Genomic DNA, 18,727 nt, shown 5'->3' with positions numbered 1-18,727 from the left:
AGAGGTGCCCATGTTCTTGTATTACAATTGAATTTGACACTTTACCGGTCATTATTTATCAAACAATCACACACACTAATGGAGCATGTATTAAACATGGGCTGTTGGTCGGCACATACTATGCAGTACTCTATAGACCTACAGTAACACAGTGTTGGCTCACAGTACAAATACTGTCTTGTTAATAACCCTGTAACAAGTACCACAGTGTTGGCTCCCAGAAATAACACTGTCTTAATAACCCTGTAACAAGTACCACAGTGTTGGCTCCCAGAAATAACACTGTCTTAATAACCCTGTAACACAGGGGTTCTTAAACCTTTTCAGCCTGGGACCCAAATGAGAAATTCTGTGTTTTCCTGGGACCCAAGCTTAGGAAAATACATAACTATATGTAAATATCGATACATTTCATTGCCTTTATGCCTAAAGAAAATGCAATATAGACAAAAACAAATAACGAAATACCCATAAATATCTTTTCATGTTTATTTAAACACTCTTACATACCTGTCTAGGTTGAAACTGTTGCTGTTAAAATCCAATAAATAATTTCATTCTGAACTGGAATAAACAGATACTCACATCACACAGAAGTAGACCAGAAAACACACACACACAGGCTTTTTGATCATGCAACCCTAACAGTACAGATAAACAATTCTGGCCTACTGTACATCTTACTGTATAAATTATTGTTGATAGAATGTCTAGGTTGGAACTGTTGCTGTTAAAATACTATTTTTTTTATTCTGAACTGGAATAACTGATTGATCACATCACACAGACGTAGACCAGAAAACACACACATACACACAATCCTAATGAGGTGTGTGGCTGGTTGAAGTTTTCAACAAGCATGTCTATTCTGGGCTCAGTTTTTGACATTGACACTGTTTCTGTACTTGAGAACTCTGACTTGCATAGGTATGTGGTGCCAAACTGGATCGGAACATCTACTGCTTTCTCAGTCAGGCAGGAGACGCCGCTGAGAAATAGTACTCCCTTATTTCTGCATATCGTCACCTGTTATAAAATGACAACAATGCCTTGCTAGTTGACTTACTTTTCCACTTTCGAAGCACTGTTTCCTGAAGCATTCTGCCCTGTTCTGAAAGAACTCCCTGGGTTTACCGTCATGTTGTGCCTGGATGTTTGGTCGTGTCGTTTTATTAATTTGTTCGTTTTGAGACTCATTTCTAAGCACTTCCCCACACAAACACATTGTGGGCGCTCATCGTTATTTCTAAAAGTTTGTATGAAAGAGACAAAAAGTAATCACTGTATTTGCGTTTCATGACGATTGAGCTCAGTCAGAACTTGTGGCCAGCATGAGTCCATTTCATGATGGCGACTGGGAATAACAAGTCAGTGGCTTGAACCACAGCGCTGCAGCGTGTGGGTCGCGGAGTGATCCTCAACCAAACTGCAGAAAAAAGATCTGGTAAACCGCGAAGCACACCGGCATCTCCATCTACCTCTCCCACTCGCACAGCTGCCAAACTGAGCAGAGAGCGCAGTTGCACTTGGCCAAATAAATTCCAGTAATTAATGAAATAATTATACATTTGCGTCGCCCACCATTAACAGGTGGGTCGCGACCAATACTTTAAGAAACGCTGCTGTAACAAGTACCACCGCGTTGGCTCACAGTACTAATACTGTCTTAACCATGTAACAAGTTACACAGTGTTGGCTCACAGTACTAATACTGTCTTAACCCTGTAACAAGTAACACAGTGTTGGCTCACAGTACTAATACTGTCTTAACCCTGTAACAAGTAACACAGTGTTGGCTCACAGTACTAATACTGTCTTAACCCTGTAACAAGTAACACAGTGTTGGCTCACAGTACTAATACTGTCTTGCAAATAACCCTGTGAATAGACATTCACAAAATACACATAGACAAAACATACAAGACATTAAAGAAAAACAGCACAGAAAAGATTATCAAGTCTATAAAATGTTGTCAGATTATTTTTGCAAAATTCCAGTAATTTCCCCCAAATTCTGGTTTTCCAGAAATCCTGGAATTTTGCCACTCTACAGCAGATTGATTAGTTGATGTGACAAAAATACATTAAGACAATCAGACTTACCAGAGTGTCTTTACTGGTGAAGTGCACTAGCCAACCTTCCTTCATGACATTACTGCTTTTCCTCTTGGTGTGTTTGACTGACTGGACCACTCGCATCAGCGGGATATTGTTGCTAGTAGATGGGCTTTGGAATGAAGGGAGTCAAACATAAAACTCTGGCGGTGTGAATGCTTTTCTTAACATTAGGACTCAGGTAGGGTTATGACCAATGGTCCCTCTAATTTTTTCGGCACTGAGCAAATTTCAGGTCTGATGAGCACAAACTGTGTTTACTGTGAACACTGAGGTTGTACCCGATTTAGGTTACAGTTTAACTGTGAACACTGAGGCTGTACCCGCTTTAAGTTACAGTTTTATCAGCGGCCAAGTAGGCTACTGTGGCTATTTGATCATAATGTAGGCCTACCAGAGTGGCCTGCCTTAAAAAACAATGGAGAAAATGCATCACATAACATTTGTCACGGATCCCCCCGGTACTGCTGCTCATTCTGTTCACCAGTTCCGGAGGTCTATGTCACCGGCTTTCCAGGCTTCACTGAACGGATTCATTATCATCAACCCCGGACTGTCTTGTCTGATTACACACACCTGGATCCCATTTCCCCTGATTAGTATGTTATATATATGCCCTCTGTCTTTGTCGGTTATTGTTCCCATGTCCGTTGGTTGTGTGAGTACCTATGTGTTGGTGCAGCTGTTATGCTTTATATATTTTGTATTGTCCCGTGTCGTTTGGGAACAGCCCAGTGTTTTTGTATACGTGTTTGTTTTGGGAGTATTAAAAACCCCTATTGTGTATTCCTGCGCCTGTCTCTAAATCCTTTATACCAGCGTGACAACATTTTAACATGGAAATGGCTGTTCTATCATTCAGCCAATGTGTGGTGTTCAATGTAGGCCTACATTGAAAAGAAACATGCAGCGTTTGACATGAAACTGTTCATCCACTTGTCCTTCAGACAGAGGTGACTGAACATGTTGTGTTTGATGCAAGAAACCGGCTTTACAAAATAAAATGCATTTTTATTCCAATTATTATAGAGAATCAGACAAATTATGCTACCCTCTGACTATTGGCTACTTAACACTCGGGAGCTTGGGGTTAAAGGGGAACTTGGGCTCCCGAGTGGCGCAGCAGTCTAAGGTACTGCATCTCAGTGCTAAAGGCGTCACTACAGACCCTGGTTCGATCCCGGGCTGTATCGCAACCGGCTGTGATCGGGAGTCCTATAGGGCGCCACACAATTGGTCCAGCGTCATCCGGGTTAGGGGAAGGTTTGGCCGGGGTAGGCCGTCATTGTAAAATAATAATTTGTTCTTAACTGACTTGCCTAGTTAAATAACGGTTAAATTATTCAAGCTTGTCTCAAAATACAACACTACCCATTTGTTACAGGTATCCTGTGTGTGTATCCTGTATGTTTATTTTCTCTCCTTCTCCCCTCACAGGTGACAATCATCATTCTCCAATCAGTCACTAATCAGAAGACACCTGCACCTTTTCATTTACCCTATCACAGCCCCTTTCCATTGGTTTAAAAACCCATTCAGTTGTTTTCTCCCCAGATCAATCTGTGTTCATTCTCTCTCAATCTCTCTCTCTGGGTCCCCAGCTCTCTCTTTCTGTATTGATCTCTCTTTTGTATTGCAACTACATGTCACTTTGTCCGTCAACCTGTGAGTATTGTTTTTGGTTAGTGTTGACTGTTTGTTTGTTGGTGGGAAAAGGGGGTACCAAGACAAGTTGCCCATGGGCATACACTACCCGTAGGAATACTTTGTCTAAGTACCCTAGTTAGAACTGGGCGGACCACACACTGTATTTTTGGTTAGTTAGCTAGCTGTTATTGAAGTAGGCAAGACTAGCTTAGGGGTGTTTTTGGATTATTGTTTCTTTGCTTGGGTCCAGCTTAGCCCCTTTTCTCACACCCCCATTACCGTGTGTTTATAAATAAACCATTAGAGTTTGACGGTAGATTGTAGTTGTCTGTGGTTACTTGTTCTCACTGTTACTTTTTCACTTATAATTTGCATGATTTATGTTACGGGTCTCGTTGCCATCCCCCCTAGACTGCAGGGCCAAAGAGTATTCGTAACGCCATTTAAGACAAAAAAAAGCTCTTTACCTGACTCGCTTTTCAAATGTCTAGAAATTTACATATTTTGTGCTCTTGTAGGAAGCAATCACTCCTCTACTGCTGCCTACAAATTATCTATAACTGGGCTGATAACTCACTAACTAGCAAAAGATATTAACAAAATGTGCACACGTGGATACATGCAGCTCTTGCTTTTATCTCCAAACAAGCGCATCTACTCACGACCGCTCATGCTGTAAACACAGTCCAGTTCAAAGTAAATGGTGCAGATCCATATATAGCAATGGTTTATTTGCATATAGGCCTACAGTAGCTATGATTTGGTTGTGTCACACCGGTCTGCATAGAGTACAAGTCACGTATGTCAATGCAATACAATCCTACTCTGATGCGTTCTGCCTACAACAAAATCTCTTGCGTTCGTTTTATTTCGGTATGTTGCATTGAAAGTGGCTATTGTGTTGATTCGATCACAATTATAACAGTAAAGAGTCAAGATCACTTTCTGAGTCAAAATGCAAGACGAGAGCTACCGCTCAGATTTTTTTTTTGACATTACTTAATAAACGTAAGCCTATGCAACATTAACCAATTAAAAACAGTACTGTAGCAATGAGGTTTGTGCAGTATGCTATAGGCCCAATATATTACCAGGGCATATTGGCTTTGCTTGAATTGCCCTGCCAATGCATTGTTTGGTAATTATTTTGAAATATATTTCAAAATTGGAGGTAGGCTATATGATCACACCGGTAATAGATCCGATGTATTACTTGTGAGGCACAGCGGAGTGAGTGAATTTAAATAATTCGCTTTTTATTTTTATTTTACTGGGCTGATGGTGCCTGCATCTGATGGTCAGTCTCAGTGGAGGGAGAAAGCAGCAGACTGAGGGTCTGTCTCTCAACATCCCTCCGCTCTCTCTTTCCTCCACTGACACTGACAAAATGTCTGTCTTCCAGCTGATAGTGAAACTTGAGTCGCACCTCATGTACAAATTCATGTTACTCCTATGAAAAGTGAAATATTCCTCAATATTAAAAAAGTCCCAAGCCACTTATAATAACAATGCAAACCTATCGATACACTTTCCTACTCATTCATTACTGCTTGTTGTAGCGCTGAGTGGAAATAGGAAGAACACGCATTTTATGGTTTATAAAAGTGTTGAATACAAAGTGTTGACATGGCTGAGTAAGAACTTAAACATGAACTCACTCATAAAAGCAGCAGCTCTTTGCTGTATTCGTTGACAGTCTCTAGTCGTGGTTTTAAACATTTTGAAATCTCACAGTATCAATTTTTCTGTAGCTTTTATGCCTGCTACGTTACTGCAGACACGGTAATCATCCGATTGGCCAGCGGTAGGCCTTATAGTGCACTTGATTTGCTCTCCGGGCCCACCTACCCGGTGCGTAGGGCAGCTGAATTGGGTGCACCTACCACCGACAGCCCGAGACAAAAAATAAAAAAAGGCTTTATCATTGGCTTTTTTACAGAAATGTTTGGAGATCGACCAGTCGATCGCGAACGACCGGTTGTTACCACTGCTCTAAAAAGTTGAGTGAACTTCAATCTCGTGCTTTTCTCTGTGGACTGACATCTCTTCTGCTCGGAAGTCCCGGGGAGTTGCACAGCAGTCACGGGGCTACTGCGTGCAGCTTAGAGGGAACATTGTTTATGGTTATGGTTAAGCCGTGGTGTGGACATGAAGCAAAGGTAAGGATAGAACCGGGATGTGGACATGAACCAAGGGTTAGGGTTGTGATTGAGGCTAAGGTTAGGGTTGAACCGGGATGTAGAAATGAAGCAAGGGTTAGAGTTGTGGTTGAGGCTAAGGTTGAACCGGGCAGTGGACATGAAGTTGTGGTTGAGGCTAGATGATTATCCTTCCACTCCTGAGAATAAGGTACTTTCCAATGCCCATACCAGCATACTAATTCCCAATACATTGCTTCATTCTAAGTAGTATGCTAGAGTAGATATTGTAAGAGGAACTATGACCATTGGGGTGTCCCTCTGGCCTAGTCCTAGGCCCAGTCAATCACCTTATAGCCCTGTTGGAGTCATCCTCTGGGTCGTGGAGATCTCCCATTTCCCCATGGCCAGCCTCCAGCAGACCACAGTCAGTCACCATGGCCTCCTCCATGTCATCCATGAGACCACTGTTCCTGTCGTGGTCGTCACAACCCTGCCCCATCACCAAATCAGACTCCGCCCCTGGGCTCAGTAGTTCTGGAGGAGGAGGAGCAGCAAGTGGAAACACACACAAGGAATTAGAAAAAAATTAAGTACGCCAAAGAATACCTGTTTTTTAAAGAAGAAGAAAGAAGGAACCAAAAGAGGCCAATACTAAGAATATCAGAATGGTAGTGTGGAAGAGATTTAAAAATAAAACAGTGAAGTTATTTCACAGTCCTAATTTGGTCAATATTTACAAGGAACATTCTGGTACTTCCAAGAATTCAGCTGGTATTCTATTTGATTAACTTTCTACAGTCTCTGACAACTGAAGTAAATGCTGCAGAATTGAAAGAAAAACATCTCAATCCTGTGACATTTCTGTTAAAAATGTATGAGATGGACTACCACTTAGTTGGAAAGATCTGCCACACTTAAAGCAAAATAATGACTATCTAAAGTGAGACTTGCCTCCATTTTTAGACACTTCTCCAAGGCAGTTGTTTGGCACTTTGGGTGCACATCGTTTATGACAGTTGAATTTGCAATCTGTAACCGTGAGAGAGAAACAGAGAGAGTGTGAGAGAATGTGTGTGAGAGAGAGTGAGAGAGAGAGACAGAGAGTGTGCTAGAGGAGAGGGAAAGAGATAAAGGAAAGAGAGAGATAGCTGGCACATCCACATGAAACCTGTATAATAGCACTGTGACTAAAAACATCTGTCAGCTAGAGTACCTAATGAACAGTCTCTCATATGATACTATTACACCCTGTTCTGTCGTATATATACAGTACAGCTCTACACATACACTAACAACGGCTGCAAAAAAATATATATACATTTCCCAGCCATCATTTCAGGGACAACTGTTTTTGGCCGCAAAATAAATAAAAGCAACATGACTGCTTGTCTACACTGTAGTAACCATAGAATTACAGTACAGAGTATCTGTGAATTATGGATCTCTACGGTAGTAACAACACTGTTGCTGCATTTGTGATTACCATGTAATTATACAGGTTATAGGGCTATCTAAAAATCAGACCATAATCGTTATTCAAGATGTCACAAATAAAGCTTGAGGGAGAAACAACTGCCATCTGTTAGCTTTGCCAACTCTGTGACAATCAAATCTCGACATACCCCAAAATAATACCACCTGAAAATATTGAGCTGGTAAAAGCCCACAAGTTAGTCACACAGTATTACAGCATCACCACCCCCCCCCCCCCCCCCCCCCCCCCCCACCAGTCAACCGTTCATGATCTCAAGTCTCTCTCTCCAGGCCCTACTGTACCTTTGCATTGCAGGCCTTGACGGAAGAGGCCCTTGAGTAGCTTCTTACAGTGCTGGCAGACGGTGGGGCGTGTGTAGGAGTGGACGACGAAGGTATGAGGCACCTTGACTTTGGACAGGAGGATTTTGTCTAACTCTATGGGCCGGCCGGTGTAGGAAGAGGACCTTCTCTCTCTGCCAGGAAAGATGTCTGACTGTGCCTTCTGCTGTGGAGGGTAGCAGGGAAAGGCACATGGTAGACATGGAGGTAACAGATGACAAGCAACAACTACGTAAACTACAATTATATTATTCAATCCCCTTTCTTTGTCTTCTTTGTCTTATTTGGGCATATTACACTTTAGGGAAAAACAGAGAAAGAGTGCTTCTGGTGAGAATAGGCATATTGACTCTGCAGTAGGTGATGGCAGGGTTTAATACAGGAGTAAATGGGGACAGGGTATTGGGGTACCTACCTCCATGCCGGAATTGACAGAAGACTGAGCATGCAGCGAGGAGAGGACAGGGACACACACAGGGAGGAGAGAGTTCAGAGTTAAACCTAACAGATATTCACACACATGACTGACTGCTGCTTGAGTAAAGAGCTGCTCCTACAGAATTCATCACGAACACAACAAGCAACAGGCCTTGCAGAATCACATCAAGTCCTTTATAGTAGGAACATGACTCTCATTGTAATCCAACAATTTGTCATTGGGAGGTTGGGAATGCATAGGGCATGTAGTAATCTATGGTGTGTGTGTGTGTGTGTGTGTGTGTGTGTGTGTGTGTGTGTGTGTGTGTGTGTGTGTGTGTGTGTGTGTGTGTGTGTGTGTGTATCTGCTGCCGTGCCCATGTGAGCTTGGGCATGAGTTAGTGGCTCTTCCTGATGACCCACAGTAACCAGGGGTAAACTCACCAGTAAGGCCTCGTCGGAGGTGAAAGGCGAAGGCTCATTGGACCGTGTGTTGGTCAGGGTGGTCAAGCCGGTCAGAGAGACATTGGACAACCTCCGCTTGCGTATACCACTGCAGTTATTTGGGATTTTAAACGCACAGCGCTTGTGATAGTTCAGACCACAACCTTCGGTGAAAAACAGATGGTTTTCAGAGCAAAAGTGAGTTCACGTGCAATGTGGTCATTTTTATACTTGCATCAAACTGATGAGAGACTGTCTTTATGGAACTAAGTAGGAATCATCTGATGGACCAAGTCATTCATGGATTGTTGAAACTTTGGGAGAGTTTCCTTCATGAGCTGGCCACCATTCCAGTCAGACATAAGTACTTGCTAACTGTTATACATGTTAGGCTATTGTGTCTGCCTCCATCCACTCTGCACTACCTATCCACTCCTTTTCAACTACCACTTCAACCTGACAGAAGACACATTGTTCTCAAGCAGGGGCTTTGTTGCTCATCATGAACCCCGAGGAGACCTCTTCAGACTAGAGTACACCTGGTGGCCTGTATCCCATGTACCCTAATTCTCTCTTACAGAGTTCCTTAACAGTGTTGGAGTGGCTGGAACTTAAAGAAATGTGTTCAAATAGGCCCAGGGCTGCATCCCAAATTGTACCCTATTACACTACAAAGTGCACTACTTTTGACCAGAGCTCTGGTCAAAAGTAGTGCGCTATATAAGGAATAGGGTGCCATTCGAGATGCAGTCCAGGGCTCCTACTGTAAAGTACCTACCTTCACACTTGAGGCCCTGTCTCACCAGGCCCCACAGCATCTCTCCACAGTGGTCACAGAAGGCAGGGGCCCGGTAGGAGTGGACAAACAAGGCATGGGGACGGATCTGGAAGTCCTCCACTGTTGCAGAGGCTAGAACAGGTCAACAACAATAGTCAATGGTTCAATTTCAACAGTTCCTCACATCCCCAGATGTAATCAGTACTCAATAGCTGAGTTGTATTCTGTGAATAGTGATATAGTAGTGAAGTAGTGTAGTGGTACCATGTTTCCAATGGATGTAGAATACAAAAAAATGATTGGCTGTTGGCTGGTACAGTATTTGTATATTTTGAGGTAAAGGCTTTTTGCTGCAGTTAGAGTTGTGGTTTTTGGCTGACGCTGTTAGGCTGCATTGGGCAAATGGGATAGAGTGGAGAGCTCAGCATGAGACTGCCTCATCAAACTCGCATCTTCCCACCAACATGCTTGTCTCAGCACGCTGAATACATTCTGATTAGCCATTCTGCTTGGTAAATTAGTTACATTTATTCAAATTATTGTTTTGCCTTTTGTTTAAAAGCAAAACTATGGTTGGAAGTTGAACAACCCGTAGCTGTCATGACATATTTCAGAAGATGAGTGTGGATGTGAATGTGGTACCTAGGTAGGCTTAATCTAAATAAATACCTATGTCTAATTAGTGGTTCTAGTGACATGTCCGCTTGCTGAGTTCTGCTTGTACCGCTACACAACTTTAAACACTAAAATAAAACAAACACTGACGAATATAAAGACACACTGCGGTGGTAAAGACAGCTCACATGATACACAGTATATCTGCATTCCAGCACGGCACAGCATTGATCATTCTACTGTTTCACAACGGCAAACGGTGTTACAGTATTACATTCCAGTGTACAAACCGTTTCAGTGTACAAATCATTGGATAGAGTTAAAGTTGCCTTCTTCCTCACTCCCATTTTTCTGTTTACAGATTGGGGTGCACACCCGTTTTGCATCAAGTAGCATCCATCCTGCTCCAGCCTAACAAATTCACGTTGTTCACACCCTCATGCTGGTAACAGTAAAAGTGTTCTTGGCATCCTATCCACCTTCACACTCATTAAGTTGCTCCAGAAGTCGAAAAAGATCAAACGAGGAAAGACAAATCGTGAGATCTTTGACAGGAAGACTGGCTGGTGAAAACAACTCTCTGGGATAGCGTAACACACCATAATGTTCATTTACCAACCATTACCATTTTTTTTTCTGTGAAGGGAATTGATGATTTTATTGATGAGTTCAGTGGAGAACAAGTGTTCTGGCATTTGGCCCCTGTGGTGAACCTCCTATCGTAGCTGCTCTATGTTAGCATGACACTCTCTCCATTCATACTTCCTGAGCTTATCAAGAGTCAAGAACAGAACAAGATTATAACTTGTTTTGATCTTCTACCTCAAATGTGAGTGCTAGCATAAGCTGAGATGAACTGAACAACGAGAGTAATACTGCAGACAGACAGACACAGACAGTGTTAGCGGCAATCTGTGCAGTAAGACATACCCATGTGAACCTTTACATCACGTGACCTCTTATAATGTAACACAATAGCCACACATTAGAATCCATGCAGTTCTCTGTTATGATTCACCTCGCGCAGCCTCCGATGCTGAAACAGTAACAGAACTAGACAACAATTTACACACCACAGTCAACCGAGGACACATTTTGTTCAGAGCAGCCACACAGTGGGAATGATCACAATTAATAATCACAGACAGTCTAGCCTTCACTGCTTCTTTCTGACAGTTGTAAGGTTCTTCCTGTGTTACTTTTACTCTGTGCTCACTGCTCTCTCAGCTGTCGAGTGTGTCATTAAAAAGTGTCATGAGAATGTGTTCATCTGGGCATGTAAATCACTAAATCACCTGAGCCCTCTCCTTCCCAGCGAGGGGTGCAGCCAGGGGGTAGTGGAGGTGTCAATCTACCCAATGTCTCCCCCCGTCTCTGTACCACAGCCACAACTAAATTACCTGCCATACTGTAACACACAGAGGGGGAAGAGAAAGCCTGCCAAGCGTTTGTAAAAACACTTTAGCAGTGTCAAACGCGATACTTCGATCACTTCCTACTCCTGGGCTAGGATAAGCACACCCCTGATTTTTTGCCAGGTGCGGCAGCCAAACAACTGGAGGGGGTGGAGGGGAGCAGAAGACTGCCAAAACAAAGCAGATCGACATCACTGGTTCAATACACAAAGATGATTAAAGACTTGAGTGACGACTTACTATTTGGTTATTTTTAATAAATGCTTTATTACTTCACAAGAGACGGGCATCTGAGATAGAACTTACAGTAATTGGTTAATTTGCATATTGGCATAGTTCCAAATCTCCAGATCCTGACTTGTGTGTTGTTGTTTCTGATTGGCAGCTAACGCTATGGTGGATTTAAGATATTATCTGAATGAATGATCTTCTGTAGCTGGCTATATCAGCTAGACACCAACATGCCCTCAAGCTCTGTGCTTGTCATGCAGCCAGTTATCCATGTTCTTGTCTGTTGTGATGACTGAGTAAAATTAACCATACAGTAGCTATTAGCTAAGCACAAAGAAAATATACACGCTTATGCCACTTAGATACTATGAAATGTAACATTACGTCCTCACTATTATCATTGTGTCGTCTGATTATTCCATTAAGCTGGGTAACATTGTGTCTCTCTCCTCCTTTTCAAGCTGCTATTATGGAGATGCTTTGTACTCTGTTCACAATCTGTATGAAGCTTGAACACGTTCTGCATTTAGAACAAAAACAAAAGGAACCTTCCACTTCCTGCTATTATTCAAAATCAAGGGTTCATAGGAGAGTTCACCCCTCTTCCATATATCAAATGGTATATTCTAGTGGCTACATAACTAACAGAAAAAACTGCTGAAGAGAAGCAGTGAATGCAATAGGCCTATGTTCTATGGCATTAAAACACTGTGTGGAAAAAGGTCATATGAATGTATACGACATATGCTAACAGAGATTAGCCTATATGCAAACAGAACACAGGTGAACAGAACTCACCTTCAAACAGGAGCATGCTACATATTCAAATGCGTAGGGCATGGGATAGAAACACCTCAATCCAGAGGAAGACATTGTGCCATGTGTGACCTAAGGAGGGCCTGGGTCGTTTTAAATCATGGCAGCCGTAACAAAATGTTGCAACAGAAAACCACAATCAATGTTTCTTATTGGTCAAGTTTGGGTAGTTCCTCCCCATTTCAGTTTATTTTCTTCCGTTTGATGCCTAACAAACACAGCCCTGTTCCAGTGTGTACTATAGTCTTACCTGATAGCACCACCTCAACCAGGTAGTGTGTAGTGTGTAACATGTAGTGTGAAGTGAGCACTGGTTTTACCTGATCGCACCACCTCAACCAGGTAGTGTGTAACATGTAGCGCATACTGGTCTTACCTGATAGCACCACCTCCACCAGGTCTCCCTCTGTGATGTCTGTAGCACATTTCACCAGCTGGAGGATGTTCTCTGAGTCTGGGACGTGGCGGAACAGCAGGATCTTGTCATACATCCCATAGAAGCCACACTCAGGTAACTGTGTGGGAGAGAAAAAAAAGAGTAGCTGGCATTGGTTAACATTTGATAGGTTTTCTTGTTTGGTTGACTATAGCTCTGTCCAAAACAGATCCGTTGTTCTATTGCTTGTTGATTAAGTGGAAAGAAATGTACAATCGTTTCCTTTCAGACAATTTAAAACAATATCTTAATAGTCAAATTAAAGATGTCCTTCTCTGCTTTTTTTTCAGGCAACACAAGAAGAAATCTGTCTCCATAGAGACCCTTCTGGAGGCTGCTCACACAGCAGACTAGGGCAGATTAACCTAATAACATTTAGAGGAACAATGATGTTGTCTCTAAATTCAATTTACAGAGCCCAGGGTTCAACCTTTCACAAATGATGATACAGTACTAATACCAAACTGCCCATTGATAATATAGCTCCAAAGGATCTTCAGAGATATTTACAAAGCTGTTCATCACAGCCTCCATTCAGTAACAATGTAAGTTATAGCAAAGTAATATGCCTCTTCAAATGGAATTGCATTGGTGCTATGCTGCTGATTAAGGAGCCCCATAACGATGGACTGTTAATAGCCCTTATGATGCCTTATTTACAGCTTATATGTTATAGACAGTTGAAGTCGGAAGTTTACATACACTTAGGTTGGAGTCATTAAAACTAATTTTTCAACCACTCCACAAATTTCTTGTTAAGAAACTATAATTTTGGCAAGTCGGTTAGGACATCTACTTTGTGCATGACACAAGTAATTTTTCCAACAATTGTTTACAGACAGATTATTTTACTTATAATTCACTGTATCGCAATTCCAGTGGGTCAGATGTTTACATTCACTAAGTTGACTGTGCCTTTAAACAGCTTGGAAAATTCCAGAAAACGATGTCATGGCTTTAGAAGCTTCTTTTTTTGTCAATTGGAGGTGTACCTGTGGATGTATTTCAAGGCCTACCTTCAAACTCAGTGCCTCTTTGTTTGACATCATGGGAAAATCCAAAGAAATCAGCCAAGACCTCAGGAAAAAAATTGTAGACTTGGGAGCAATTTCCAAACACCTGAAGGTACCACGTTCATCTGTACAAACAATAGTACGCAAGTATAAACACCATGGGACCACGCAGCCGTCATACCGCTCAGGAAGGAGACTAGAGAGACACTGTCTCCTAGAGATTAACGTACTTTGGTGCGAAAAGTGCAAATCAATCCCAGAACAACAGCAAAAGGACCTTATGAAGATGCTGGAGGAAGCAGGTACAAAAGTATCTATATCCACAGTAAAACAAGTCCTATATCGACATAAGCTGAAAGGACGCTCAGCAAGGAAGAAGCCACTGCTCCAAAACCGCCATAAAAATGCCAGACTACGGTTTGCAACTGCACATGGGGACAAAGATTGTACATTTTGGAGAAATGTCCTCTGGTCTGAGGAAACAAAAATAGAACTGTTTGGCCATAATGACCATCGTTATGTTTGGAGGATAAAGGGGGAGGCTTGCAAGCTGAAGAACACCATCCCAACCGTGAAGCATGGGGTGGCAGCATCATGTTGTGGGGCTGCTTTGCTGCAGGAGGGACTGGTGCACTTCACAAAATAGATGGCATCATGAGGAAAGAAAATTATGTGGATATATTGAAGCAACATCTCAAGACATCAGTCAGGAAGTTAAAGCTTGGTCGCAAATGGGTCTTCCAAATGGACAATAACCCCAAGCATACTTCCAAAGTTGTGGCAAAATGGCTTAAGGACAACGAAGTCAAGGTATTGGAGTGGCCATCACAAAGCCCTGACCTCAATCCTATAGATTATTTGGGGGCAGAACTGAAAAAGCATGTGTGAGCAAGGAGGCCTACAAACCTGACTCAGTTACACCAGCTCTACCAGGAGGAATGGGCCAAAATTCACCCAACTTATTGTGGGAAGCTTGTGGAAGGCTACCTGAAACGTTTGACCCAAGTTAAACAATTTAAAGGCAATGTTACCAAATACGAATTGAGTGTATGTAAACTTCTGACCCACTGGGAATGTGATGAAAGAAATACAAGCTGAAATAAATAAATCATTCTCTCTACTATTATTCTGACATTTCACATTCTTAATAAAATAAAGTGGTGTTCCTAACTGACCTAAGACAGGGAATTTTTACTAGGATCAAATGTCAGGTATTGTGAAAAACTCAGTTTAAATGTATTTGGCTAAGGTGTATGTAAACTTCCAACTTCAACTATACAATCTTTACCAAGAGGCAGAAGCCTATAGCCTACAAACAGACTTGACAATTGTCCTTCTCTGGTAAATGTAAGGTAGGTGTTTAGCCAAACAGGCAACAGTCTGTTGCAAAAGAGCCCACATTAACAGATGCAGACTAGGGGCCTATTACTTTCTTTTAATGCAGTTAGAAAATGTATTGTGCTTAATTAAATTAAAGACCCAGGATACTAGAAAACAGCCCAGAGCAAAGATACAAAACAAACCTGTGGTGTATTTAGTGAGGTTAAACATTCAGAATTTTTCAGATAGAAACATATCGGATAGAGCAGCACATTGTCACGTTGCACCAATGCTATTTAGAAACAGTAAAAGGAGAATGGTCTGTTTCACCATGTTCTGTTGTAGAACATCATTGGATTTTTAACTGTCCGTTTCACTAATCTATCTAAAGTCTGAGGTCAAACTATGGTGTGCTTTAGGTCAACAAGCACAATGCCAGGGCTGGGCGGTAAACTGTGTTTTGCTATACCGGTATTGATCCAAGGACCGGTTTGTATTTTTGTTATACCTCACATAACAGTATTTCAATGTTTGCTTTGTTAAATGTAATAATTGAAAGATAAAACTCAAACAAGCAGAGCAGGTGCCAAAATGAGCCTAGAAATCTGCACACTGCCCTTTGTGGTGAAAGTATGAACTGCCAATAACTACATAAAAAATACCTGCCAATTATCAGCCTGAAAACGTCATCCTGGCAGGTTGACTTAGCTGACTTTTTCTCAATATATTGCAGTCAATTGGAAAAGATGAGTGTCACAAGGTTGATGTTTTTCTCAATACATTGCAGTCAATGGGAAAAGATAAGCATCAATCAAATTAACCTTATGTCCATAAATTCCAGTCAATGGGAAAAGATAAGCATCAATCAAATTAATCTTATGTCAATAAATTCCAGTCAATGGGAAAAGATGAGTGTCACAGGGTTGATGCCTAAGTGAATACATTGCATCAATGGGGGACGATTAGGATCACAACATGATTTTGAGCCGGGATGTGGAAATGAAACTAGGGTTAGCGTTAGGGTTGAGCCTAGGTTTAGAGTTGAGCCAGGAGTTGATATGAAACTAGGGTTAGGGATAGGGTTGAGGCTAGGTTTAGGGTTGAGCCGGCAGTTGATCTGAAACTAGGGTTAGGGATAAGGTTGAGGCTAGGTTTAGGGTTGAGCCGGCAGTTGATATGAAACTAGGGTTAGGGATAGGGTTGCGGTTTAGGGTTGAGCCGGCAGTTGATCTGAAACTAGGGTTAGGGATAGGATTGAGGCTAGGTTTAGGGTTGAGCCGGGAGTTGATATGAAGCTAGGGTTAGGGTTAGGGTTGAGGTTTAGGGTTGAGCCGGGATGTTGACATGAAACTAGGGTTAGGGTTAGGGTTGAGGTTAGGTTTAGAGTTGAGCCAGAAGTTGATATGAAACCAGGGTTAAGGATAGGGTTGAGCCTAGGTTTAGGGTTGAGCCGGGAGTTGATATGAAATTAGGGTTAGGGATAGGGTTGAGGTTTACGGTTCAGCCGAGATTTGATCTGAAACTAGGGTTAGGGATAGGGTTGAGGCTAGGTTTAGGGTTGAGCCGGGAGTTGATATGAAGCTCGGGTTAAAGATAGGGTTGAGCCTAGGTTTAGGGTTGAGCCGGGAGTTGATATGAAGCTAGGGTTAGGGATAGGGTAGCTTCGAACTGAACCAGGCTTCCCTAAAATGGGAAGCCTGGTGAAGTTCCATGGCAGAAATCAGCTAAAGAGGGGTCGGAACCCATTGTAAATCAGTTACGCCTCGCAACACGTCAAACCAATCAAATGCCTTGCTTGGCCGGAGCTCCAAAGGTGATTACCGGATTAGTGACGTAGGAGCAACGGTGCATGAGGAATAAAAATGTGAACAAAACAAGCACTGGTGACATAACATTTTATAAGGTTTTAAGATGAACTAAAGCGTCAGCAAGAGGGGAGAAATGGTCTAAAATGCTGGCCATATCAATATTTTTACGAGCTAGTTCTCTCACAATTATAAAGCCAACTAAATGTTAATAGAAACAGCATATTACTAAACTAAAAGGTTAGCTGTGTTAGACCAGTCGCTAGCTTATTCAGGGTTAGTGATACATAGAAGCACGTACTGGCTATACAGTGAGGGAAAAAAGTATTTGATCACCTGCTGATTTTGTACGTTTGCCCACTGACAAAGAAATGATCAGTCTATAATTTTAATGGTAGGTTTATTTGAACAGTGAGAGACAGAATAACAACAAAAAAATCCAGAAAAACGCATGTCAAAAATGTTATTTGCATTTTAATGAGGGAAATAAGTATTTGATCTACTCTCAATCAGAAAGATTTCTGGCTCCCAGGTGTCTTTTATAGAGGTAACGAGCTGAGATTAGGAGCACACTCTTAAAGGGAGTGCTCCTAATCTCAGCTTGTTACCTGTATAAAAGACACCTGTCCACAGAAGCAATCAATCAATCAGATTCCAAACTCTCCACCAAGGCCAAGACCAAAGAGCTCTCCAAGGATGTCAGGGACAAGATTGTAGACCTACACAAGGCTGGAATGGGCTACAAGACCATTGCCAAGCAGCTTGGTGAGAAGATGACAACAGTTGGTGCGATTATTCACAAATGGAAGAAACACAAAAGAACTGTCAATCTCCCTCGGCCTGGGGCTCCATGCAAGATCTCACCTCGTGGAGTTGCAATGATCATGAGAATGGTGAGGAATCAGCCCAGAACTACACGGGACGATCTTGTCAATGATCTCAAGGCAGCTGGGACCATAGTCACCAAGAAAACAATTGGTAACACACTACGCCGTGAAGGACTGAAATCCTGCAGCGCCCGCAAGGTCCCTCTGCTCAAGAAAGCACATATACATGCCCGTCTGAAGTTTGCCAATGAACGTCTGAATGATTCAGAGGACAACTGGGTGAAAGTGTTGTGGTCAGATGAGACCAAAATGGAAGCTCTTTGGCATCAACTCAACTCGGCGTGTTTGGAGGAGGAGGAATGCTGCCTATGACCCCAAGAACACCATCCCCACCGTCAAACATGGAGGTGGAAACATTATGCTTTGGGGGTGTTTTTCTGCTAAGGGGACAGGACAACTTCACCGCATCAAAGGGACGATGGACGGGGCCATGTGCCGTCAAATCTTGGGTGAGAACCTCCTTCCCTCAGCCAGGGCATTGAAATGGGTCGTGGATGGGTATTCCAGCATGACAATGACCCAAAACCCACGGCCAAGGCAACAAAGGAGTGTTTGAAGAAGAAGCACATTAAGGTCCTGGAGTGGCCTAGCCAGTCTCCAGACCTTAATCACATAGAAAATCTGTGGAGGGAGCTGAAGGTTCGAGTTGCCAAACGTCAGCCTCGAAACCTTAATAACTTGGAGAAGATCTGCAAAGAGGAGTGGGACAAAATCCCTCCTGAGATGTGTGCAAACCTGGTGGCCAACTACAAGAAATGTCTGACCTCTGTGATTGCCAACAAGGGTTTTGCCACCAAGTACTAAGTCATGTTTTGCAGAGGGGTCAAATACT

At 42.4% G+C, this 18,727-nt stretch overlaps 1 protein-coding gene across 2 annotated transcripts in view; it reads right to left on the bottom strand.

Moving 5' to 3' along the window:
- Positions 1-18,727, bottom strand: part of prkd1 (protein kinase D1) — a 63,186-nt gene that overhangs the window by 10,214 nt on the left and 34,245 nt on the right. For both annotated transcript variants that reach the window (XM_029729762.1, XM_029729763.1), the window contains exons 2-9: positions 12,811-12,949; positions 9,358-9,489; positions 8,580-8,743; positions 8,134-8,157; positions 7,680-7,884; positions 6,855-6,932; positions 6,251-6,437; positions 2,104-2,227 (exon numbers count right to left, since the gene is read on the bottom strand). In XM_029729762.1, the coding sequence (XP_029585622.1) occupies positions 2,104-2,227; positions 6,251-6,437; positions 6,855-6,932; positions 7,680-7,884; positions 8,134-8,157; positions 8,580-8,743; positions 9,358-9,489; positions 12,811-12,949 (1,053 nt within the window). The remainder of the gene's footprint in view (positions 1-2,103; positions 2,228-6,250; positions 6,438-6,854; positions 6,933-7,679; positions 7,885-8,133; positions 8,158-8,579; positions 8,744-9,357; positions 9,490-12,810; positions 12,950-18,727) is intronic.

This window comes from Salmo trutta, chromosome 33 (assembly GCF_901001165.1).
Source record: "Salmo trutta chromosome 33, fSalTru1.1, whole genome shotgun sequence".
NCBI classification, from domain to species: domain Eukaryota; kingdom Metazoa; phylum Chordata; class Actinopteri; order Salmoniformes; family Salmonidae; genus Salmo; species Salmo trutta.
Note: the sequence above shows the minus strand (reverse complement) of the source record. Positions and strands in the feature narration are given on the sequence as shown.